The sequence below is a fragment of the Lynx canadensis genome, chromosome A1 (genome assembly GCF_007474595.2).
Source record: "Lynx canadensis isolate LIC74 chromosome A1, mLynCan4.pri.v2, whole genome shotgun sequence".
NCBI lineage: Eukaryota > Metazoa > Chordata > Mammalia > Carnivora > Felidae > Lynx > Lynx canadensis.
The window spans coordinates 19128961-19138828 of NC_044303.2; the positions used below are offsets into that span (position 1 = coordinate 19128961).

General features: G+C 45.1%; 1 protein-coding gene across 1 annotated transcript in view; it reads right to left on the reverse strand.

Moving 5' to 3' along the window:
• VPS36 (vacuolar protein sorting 36 homolog) overlaps nt 1–3899 on the reverse strand; it is a 31119-nt gene extending 27220 nt beyond the window's left edge. Inside the window, exon 1 of the mRNA XM_030309681.1 lies at nt 3768–3899. Within this exon, the coding sequence (XP_030165541.1) occupies nt 3768–3863 (96 nt within the window). The 5' untranslated portion in view covers nt 3864–3899. The remainder of the gene's footprint in view (nt 1–3767) is intronic.
• Between the last annotated feature and the right edge of the window lie 5969 nt (nt 3900–9868).

A 9868-nucleotide genomic window follows, 5' to 3' on the forward strand; every position in this document is an offset into this window, starting at 1 on the left:
TCGGGCTTGCTGCTGTCAGGGCAGAGCCCACTTCGGACCCTCTGCCTCTCCTCTCTCTCTCGCTCGCTCACTCAAAAATAAATACACATAAAAAAGAGATTTTTAAAACTTCTTTTTTGTCAATGAGTAAGATTTCCCTTTTCCAAAAGCAAGTACTTTATCAACTTGAGTACCTGGTGCTACGTTACAGCACAACAGTTCTGATTAAGCAGATGCACTTTCTCGCACTGAAATTCAAGCATAAGGATGTAAGTTAAAGCTGAAGGCAGAGTATATTCCATTACTGTGTCAATTAACAATGTGCGCATGTAATGCTGATGCTCCAAGTGAAGATATTGTGTAATAGTTCCTTCCCTTCAGGGATTCCAAGGGATTATGAGCTAAACCTGATAGACAAGTTTAGGCTGGTTTGCTCCAGCCACTCAGAGCTAGAACAATTTTAACTACTTCAAAGTTGATGTAACTTAGGCTTTTGCTGGACAAGCTCTTACCCTGTTTTGTTTTGTTTTTAGTTAACATTTTTCTTTTATAAAAGTAATACAGTGTAGAAAATTTGAAAAAAAAAATGGAAGTCTAAAAAAGAAAATGAAATCACTCATAATCATACCAGCCAGAGTGTATGTGTGTGTGTATATGTGTGTGCATGTGTAAATAATCTTTAAATAAAATGAAGCCATTATATTTGTAGTTTTATAAGTAGCTTTTTTCAGTTAGCAGCCTCTCATTAGTAATTCCTCATGCTGATTAAGGCATATCCCATTTAATTAACAAAACCCTACGGTGGTCACTGAGATTGCTTCCAATTTTCCCTATATGTAATAATATATAATATATATAATAGTGCTGAGATGAGCATCCTCATTCATTAAATGTTTATGCATCTCTGATTACTTCCCAAGGGTAAATCCCTAAAAGTCAAACAGCTAGCTGGAAGAAAATAAACATTTTCTAAGTCTCCCGGTACATGCTGCCAACTTGCCACTTTATACACTACTAACCTGCTTTCATTATTATTTAAATTAGCTGAGGCTATAGAAGCTTTTGTGAATTTAAACAAATGACCTGTCTACGCTACTTAAGAAAACATACTGTGTGGTCATAACGGGTCCATGAAAACTGTGCCTGTAGAAACAAGCAGGTGCTCATTTATTCACAAGAGACGCTTGGGCGGTGGGAAGAGCCCAGTCTACTCTAAATGTGTCACCTCAGATGGGTCACAGTTTTCTCAACTGTCAACTGAGTGTCCTCATCTTTGGGAGGATTCACTATATTAAGCATTACATAAAGAGTCTGGCACTGGTGACTGCTACATTTGTGAAAGTATTGTAGCACAGTCAATTAAGCAGAGCCTTTGGGAGTCTGATCAACAGAGATTTAACTCCTGTCTCTCCTGATAACCAACTTTGTGGGCAAGTCACTTTCTAAGAGTTATTTTCTCATCCATAAAATACTCACCTCATATGCCCAGTAATAGGATTAAATGAGATTGTACGTAAAGCTCCTGGCACATAGTAGGTACTCCTATTATTTAGGTCTCTTTTTTTTCACGTATTTCACACCCACGATGAGCCAAAAGATACAAGGATGAGTAAGGCACACTTTCTGCCCTCCAGGAGCGTCCACCTGGCCTATGAGACAGCCACGTGCATGCCTGCCTGAGGAACGTGTTGGGACGCAAAGCTATGAAGGCTAAGCAGTCTGGACTGGAGTGTCCTAGACCAAGGGAGCCAGGGAAAGACACTGAAAGGGAACTTGACCAGATCTGGAGGCTGATAAGGAGCTTCCTAGAGTCTTCAGACTGCATGAGGTCTGGAAGCTTTCCAGCAGATGGAGGAAGCCAGGACATGGGACTTCCCCCTAGGAATCAGTCTAGCCCTCAGTCACACCGGGGACAGCTCAGCAAGTGACTCATTAGATGCAGCTCAGGGACCACAGCAGTGAGCAAGCTTGTCTTAGAGCTCTGCTTCCATTTCAGGACACCTACATTCCTCCCTCACTACCCTCAGCCTTTAGAACAGTTAAGAATTCTCGACGAGATCAAAGGATCTTAACTAAATTCTTCCCAGTACTTTTTTTGTTAATCCTCTGATAACTATATCTACTTGTCCATTAAAATAGGCAAAAAAAACAAAACCAAAACCAAAACCAAAAACAAAAAAACAAAAAAAAAAACCTTAAAGGAAACACTAGAATTCACTGAGTGAGCAATGGTTTTGCATATACAGGTCCTAATGGTTTTGACTTGTTATGGTCTTAAACGGACGTAGTTGTATTATGTGCCAGCCAAGATGCTCCTAATTTGCATACTGGAGTTACATACAACAACAGAGGGTGGTGTTCTGCAAAAGTGTGACTTCCAGCATGGACTGTCTTTAGGGGAGTTTCTGAAGACCAATCTATCATTGTCAGCATTCAGTTCTGAATGCTGAAGTTGATCATGCTTCCTATTTAAAACAGTTCCAAGGGTGTAACCTTCATTCAAAAACCATTTAGCTTGTCACTCGGACCAAGAGATGCAAACCCAATTGCGATCAAGTTAACCAAAGTGCTGAGGCAGGAAATGGAGTAAAACCAAGCAAGTTATTTAAGAAAAAGACCCTGCCTTGATAAGAGAGGAAACAGTACGTGGAAAATGCCCTCAGGGAGGCAGAGCACCTGGGTCCGGTGTCAACGTCAGCTGCGCCTGTAGACAGCTGGGTAACCCCTGCCCTCCATGACCTAGGAGGAAGGAAGCCTCGAGCTTCTGCAAGCACCGACCAGGAAAAGCTATGGGTCAAGGAACAAATGCAAAAGTACGGAAGGAAGTTTCATCAATAACACCACAAAGAAGATCAGAGAGCAGGTGAAAACTTCTGGAAACTAAAAATCCTGGTTAGAATAAGCGGGTTTCGAACATTTTTCTGATCAGGACCAAACTTCCCCAGAAGATACGGCCTGACTGCATTGGCAAACAGCTGCGGCTGAGGCCAGCAAATCTGTTCAGGGTCACGTCCACCTGGGACAAAGCCAGGGCACCTGCTTCTCCTGCACGGAGCACCCCTCCCTCTCCCCCTACTTGCCCCCCACCCCCGCCCCTTTAAATCCTTCTGGTTTCGCCGGGACGGGGAGGATAGGCTTCGGGATGTGAGTCTACCGTCTTCCCAGGCCGCCTGCCTCCTGAGTAAAGCAGCCTGTCCCCCAGCGCTCGTGTCTGGAGTACGGATCTTCCCGCGGGGCGCCGCCCGGGCCGAGCCGGTTCCCCGGGAGGTAACAGTCGGACGGAAGTCTCCACCAGACGCTCACGCCGGGCTAGTAACACTTGTCTCCATTCGCAAGCGCCTCTCCCAAGGTTTGCGCCCGGGTGACAAGGCATGGCCTACCACATCACTTCACTAAACAAACGCTCAAGACTCCTTCCTTAAGTCATTCCAGGAAAAAAAAAAGGGGGGGGGGCGGAAAGGCGATCAGTGAGACCCGGACACGCTTCTCAGAAACCCCTGCGGGGCACTGTCCGCCGCTCGCTGGGGCAGACCGCACGCCCACCGGCCGCACCCGGCTCGGCGAGGCACCCCGGCCAGCGAGCCGGACAAAGGAGGCACCGGCCCGGCGCGGCCCGCCGTCACCGCGCCGGATCCGGGCCCGAGGAGCAGGCACCCGGCCAAGCCGTCTGCCGTCCCCGCCGCTCCCTGAGCGCGGCCGCCCAAGCGCCGTGGCGTGCGGACCCGGCACCCGGGCGGAGGCCCCTCAGGCTGGCCAGACCGCGCACCCGTCCCCGAGGCCGCCTCTACCTTCTCCTCGCCGTCGTAGATGCGCACGCCGCGCTGCTGGATCACCAGCGTCTCGTTGATCTCCAGGAGGCCGCTGGTCCACACGAAGCGGTCCATGGCCGCCGGCAGGCCGGCCTCCGCCGCTCGCCCGCGCCGGCGCTCCGGGGACGCGAGCCCAGCGCTGAATAGCCTGCGGCGCCCCCTGGCGGCGGGCGGGGCGGAGGCGGGCAGGGAGGGAGCGTGCCCGGGAAACCTGGGGTCGTGCAGAGAGCGCCCCCTGGCGGTCAGTCGGCCGGTGGCCCGGCGGGGTCGTCCACCCCATCCTTTGTCCAGTTCGGGCACAAACCCGGAGCTTGCAAGGGACTTCAAGGGAGGCCAGGACGCAGCTTGGACTTCCTTATTGTGCATTATCCCTTGTATTTGTGCCGTTTTCTTGTCACTGCCCAGCATGTTGTCACGTTCGTAAAAGGCTGTAAATAATACTGGAACTTTTCTTTCCAAATGAAGATTTATGGCCTGAACTGTTCTCTACACAGCTGCAATCAGTATGGAAGTACTACCTTGGTCCCCGCCCCCCTCCTTTTTCCCCATTAAAACCATTTTCATTTAGGGGTGCCTGGCTAACTCCGTTGGTAGAGCATGTGACTCTTGATCTCAGGGTGGTGAGTTCAAGTCCCACACTGGAGTGGAGCCTGCTTTAAAAAAAAATCATTTTCATTTAAACATTTTCAGTATCATGAGTTTACTCTAGACGATATTTTAATGTGTACATCTTCCATAATTTATCTGTGCGTTGGTACCCACAAACCCTGGCAGCTCCCACCTGCAGGGCTTCTGTTGCTACCCCTTTCCTTTTATTTATACACTTTGCATTATTTGTAGTGCTACAATTGATATATTTTTGGGCTTTTAGGATTATTTTCTTAGCGTGTCTTTCCAAAATAGAATTATTGCTTTAAAGAGTTTGCACAAATTTTAGCTTGCTACATATTGGGTACTTATTTAACCAGGATGCAGTGCCACCAGCAAATTGGTCTTTTTCCCAGGCTAAGTAGCTCTGTCTATATTAGATGTTATCACTTTTGTTATGTTTGCTACTTGATAGTGATTTTATTCTCTTATTTTTCATTACTGATGAGGCTATTTCTCAATGCCTTTTAATCGAAAGAAAATCCTTGTCCTGAAGAATGGCTAACACCATATGAAGTTGGACAGCCTCCACTTAAGAGGATAGGATTATTAATTTAGACCAAATTAAACTGGCCAGGAGAAGAAGAGGCACAGAAAAGCAGATGGAGAAGGAGCTGCTGGTGAGGTAGGAATTCAACCAGGAGAGCGTGGTGTCCTGGAAGCCAAATAAAGACAGACTGTTAAGGAGAAGGAAAGAGCCTGTGTAAAAATCTGCTCATGGGTCAAGACCATGGGAGTGAGGATTCCTCACTGCTTTGACTTATTGGTGGAGTTATTGGTGGCCTTGACAAGAGTGAGTGCAATGGAGGGGCGGAAGAACAAGTCCTAATGGAGCGGTCTTAAATGAGAAAAAGAGGAGAGGAATTGTAGATAGGGAATAGAGACCACTCCTTTGAGGACTTTGCTGCAAAGGAGAGCAAAGAAATGGGTTGGTAACAGGAAGGCGGAGTGAGGCTGAGAAGTTTGGATTGTTTGTTAATTTGTTTTCCAGGTAGAAAAAAATAATCGTATGTCTGAATGCTGAGAGCAGTGATTGAAGGCAAAGCACTGGTAGGCGGTGAGAGAGGGGGATGTGCTTGGGTGATGTCCTTGAGAAGATGAGAAGGCACAAGAGAGGGTCAGAGACGTTTCTATCATCAGAGGAGAGCAGGGTATGTGAGGCGGGGAGATTTTGCGGTGGGAGTCTGCAAAAATTCCCTGGACTGATTTTCTCGGAGGAGGAAGCAAGACTGGAAGAGGGGGGAGAGGCGTGAGGAGGTATGAGCGCATACCTAAGGATACTATGATTGCCTGGCCTGCTCGAAGTTTGCTAACACGCAGAGTGAAGCCAGAGGAGCACTACTCCAGCCCCATTCAGGGGCAAAACCTAATGGGAGAGTAGGAAAGACGTGGATTTGATTTGGCATGTGGTTTTGCCACACCATGGCTTGAAAGAGGCAACGAAGTATAAGCAAGCCCGGTACTAGATTACTTCGTTCTCTGTAAGTGATCCGTTCTATCTGGAACCTGTTTAAGAGTTTCTCATTACCCCTGAGGTCCAGAAATTTCACCAGGTCAGAGATTGTGGGCCTGTATCCTTCTCCATTGTCCTGCCTGTGAGATGATGGTCCTTTTAAATTTGAAGGCTCAAGTTTCTGTCCCCTTCAGGAAAGTGTTCCTCTGTTATTTCTTTGATTATTACTTCTGGTCTATGTGTTCTTTTTTGCCCCTTTAGGACCTTTGATTACTTGTGTGTTTTAGGTCCATCGTAGCTGTTTCCCATGACCCCTACCTTTCACCCTATCATGTTCATTTCTATATATTTTGGGGCTAAATTTGTGTTAACAGTGACCACTCATTTTTCCAATTCTTCTGTTGAATTTTTTAATTGGGACTTTTTGAAGTTCTCAAATATTTTTTAGTTCCAGAAACACTAGAATGTTCTGATTATATCTACACAGAATTCTCACCGCATTTTTAATAACATTTTCTCCTATGACATCCCTGAATTCACACTCCACAGTAGCCTCCTATTCTAATTCATCTTGTTCCTTCTTAAAGCTGCTGTTTCCTTAAGCGTCTTATGATCACTTTTGCTTTTCTATATCTGTGAGATCTCCCGGTGCCTATGCAAGGCACCCTACTGGGATCTCACATGGCAAGGACTGACAGGTGGTTTTTCCCAGGGAACCATAGGCAAGTAGGTCAGGAAGTTGAGAACATCTCTTTGGAGCTATTTAAAGACAGGCTTCTCTGACTTCAACCTACTCACTCATTAAACCACTATTGAAAAACTACTCATTAAATACCCGCTATGTGTCAGGCACTGTTCAACTCCTTTCCAGTGCTGCTGGCAAGAGAAGCCGCCGATTTCTCCCAAGCTGGGTAGGCCTGGCACTCGGGCGAGGGGAGGGAGACACTCCTCACAGGTGCAAAACTTGAGGAGGTGCCAAAAAAATTCAGTAATCGAGAAAAATGATATGTTAAAGAAATGTTTGGTGTTTTTTTTTTTAATTCTTTTTTCTTAATTAACTATATTCCCCATGCTGTACGTGGTATCCCCATGACCTATTCATTCCATCCCCTCACCCATTTTGCCCTTCCTCCCATCCCCTTCCCCTCTGGCAACCATCAACTTGTTCTCTGTATTTATGGGCCTCTTTCTGCTTTTTGTGTATTCACTTATTTTGTTTTCTAGATTCCACATATGGGTGAAACCATGTGGTATTTGTCTTTCTCTGTCTGACTTATGTCACTTAGCGTCATGCCTTCTATATCCATCCATGTTGCCACAAATGGTAAGATCTCATCCTTTTTATGGCTGAGTAATACTCCTTGTATATATATACCACCTCTTTATCCATTGGTCTATCGATGGACAGTTGGGCTGCCTCCATACCTTGGCTATTATAATCAATACTGCAATAGACATAGAGATGCAGATATCTTTTTGAATTAGCGTTTTCACTTTCTTTGGGTAAATACCCAGTGGTGGAGTTACTGGGTCATAAGGTAGTTCTATTTTTAGTTTTTTGATGAACCTCCATACTGTTTTCCACAGTGGCTGCATGAATTTGCACTCCCACCAAAGTGCATGAGGGTTCCTTTTTCTCCACATCCTCACCATGTTATTTCTTGTCATTTTGAATGTAGCCATTCTGAAAGGTGTAAGGTGACATCTCATTGTGGTTTTAGTTTGCATTTTCCCAATGGTTAGTGATGTTGAATGTCTTTTCATGTGTGTGTTGGCCATCTGTATATCTTCTTTGGAAAAATGTCTATTTGGGTCCCCTGCCCATTTTAGTTGGCTTATTTGTTTTTGAGGGGGTTCAGTTGTATAAGGTCTTTATATATTTTGGATATTAACCCCTTATCAGATGTATCATTTGCAAATAACTTCTCCCATTCAGTAGGTTGCTTTTTTGTGTTGTTGATGCTATCCTTTGCTGTCCAAAAGCTTTTTATTTGGGTGTAGTAAAGCAATGTGTTTTTTTTTAACAAGATGAATTCAAAAAAATCTATGATAAGCAAAATATTAATTTTAAAGGCAAAATCAACAGTCCAGGACTACAGCAAGGAGAGTGAAGTCAGGCCATGCATGTGAGGGCACTTACTTGCCTTACCCTGGTCTGTCCTTCAAGTCCCAAAGCTGCATGCCAGCCCATGTGACCGAGGGGTGGAGGAAAGACTCCCTCTCTTTTCCCATGGCTCTGCATTTCTCCTAATCATGGAGTCACTGATCTGTAGCAGAGTTTTTATAAGAAAGGTAAGACTCTTTCCAACATACAGAAACCATCTTTTCTCCACTGAATTAAGTCACCACCGATATCATGTTCTAAAATTCTGTGTATGTTCTGGTCTATGACTCTTTTCTTCTGTCTTTTCATACTTTTCATTTTATATCATGACTGTATCCCAAAGCACTAAACATTGACATTTTATTTTTTATTTTCATTTTAGAGAGAAAGAGCATGCAAGCAAGGGAGAGGGGCAGAGGGAGAGAGAAAGAATCCACACTGAGTGTGGAGCAATCCTGGGATCATGACCCGAGCCAAAATCAAGAGTTGGATGCTCAAATGACTGAGCCACCCAGGCACTCCTATTTGACATTTTAAACATGGTAATATGCCATCATTACCTGTAACCATTTACTGTCATTTCCTGATTTTTTACCGTTAGATTATTTATATCTTTTTGCCTTTTCTCCTATTAAAAGTGGCATCATGTAAGCTAAGTGTCCTAGTCTGGTGTGGAATTGTGCAGTTTCTCCTGGATTTTGCAATGATCAAAATGCTGGGTAGTATGGACATGAAAACAAGGTATGCATTCTACCCCACCCTTGAGGGGCATACACTTCACAGTAAACAAATGTGCCTGACACATGACAGCTGCTGGGATAGACACCTGTACAAGGGTTTTCTCTTTCTAGGCTGGAGCAAGGAGAAATGTCATGTGTCTCAGACATGTTAAGAGATAAGAATGGAGTAGGCCAGAGTACCTGCCTGGTAGTTCATCCAAGAATGAGAACAGGGCATCTGTATTAGTCAGAGTTCTCCAGAGAAAGAGATGGAATAAAGAATTAATGCATATGGTTATGGACGCTGGCATGTCCAAAATCTACAGTAAGGGCAGGCAGGCTGGAGACTCAGGAGAACTAAAGGTACAGTACAAGTCCAAAGGCCATCATGGCCATCAATTTGGAGAACTAAAAAGAGCAGATGTTCCAGTTTGAATCTGAAGGCCATCTGTTGCAGAAGTTTTCTTGCTGGGAATGGGGAGAGTCAGACTTTTATTGTGTCCAGGCCTTCAGCGGATTAGACGAGGCCCACCACATTATGAAGGGCAATCTGCTTTACTCAGAGTCTGCCAATTTAACTGTCAACCTCACCCAAAAACACCCTCACAGAAACACTCAAAATAATATTTAACCAGGGGTGCCTGGGTGGCTCAGTTGGTTAAGCATCCGACTTCAGCTCAGGTCGTGATCTCGTGGTCCGTGAGTTTGAGCCCCACATCAGGCTCTGTGCTGACAGCTCAGAGCCTGGAGCCTGCTTCAGATCCTGTGTCTCCCTCTCTCTCTGCCCCTCCCCTGCTCATGCTCTGTCTCTCTCTGTCTCAAAAATAAATAAAAACATTTAAAAAAAATAATATTTGACCAAATATCTGGGCACCCTGTGGCCCAGCCAAGTTGATATAAAATTAACCATCATAGCAACTAACTGAAAGCAGAAAGTTGTTGAAATCCAATGCACAGGGCTGTCAGTATTCCCAGGGCTGACTTGGGAGAAGTGCTCAAACATCAGAGCCAGGGAGAAGGAAAGCTGAGAAGCCAGCAGGGACAGGAAAAAGACCCTCTTTTCCTCAGGATGCAACAGTCAAGATTAAAATTGTTCAACACAGCTCCCTAAAAAGAAGAGAGATAATAAAAGTGTACACAGTTGAGTTCTGTGATC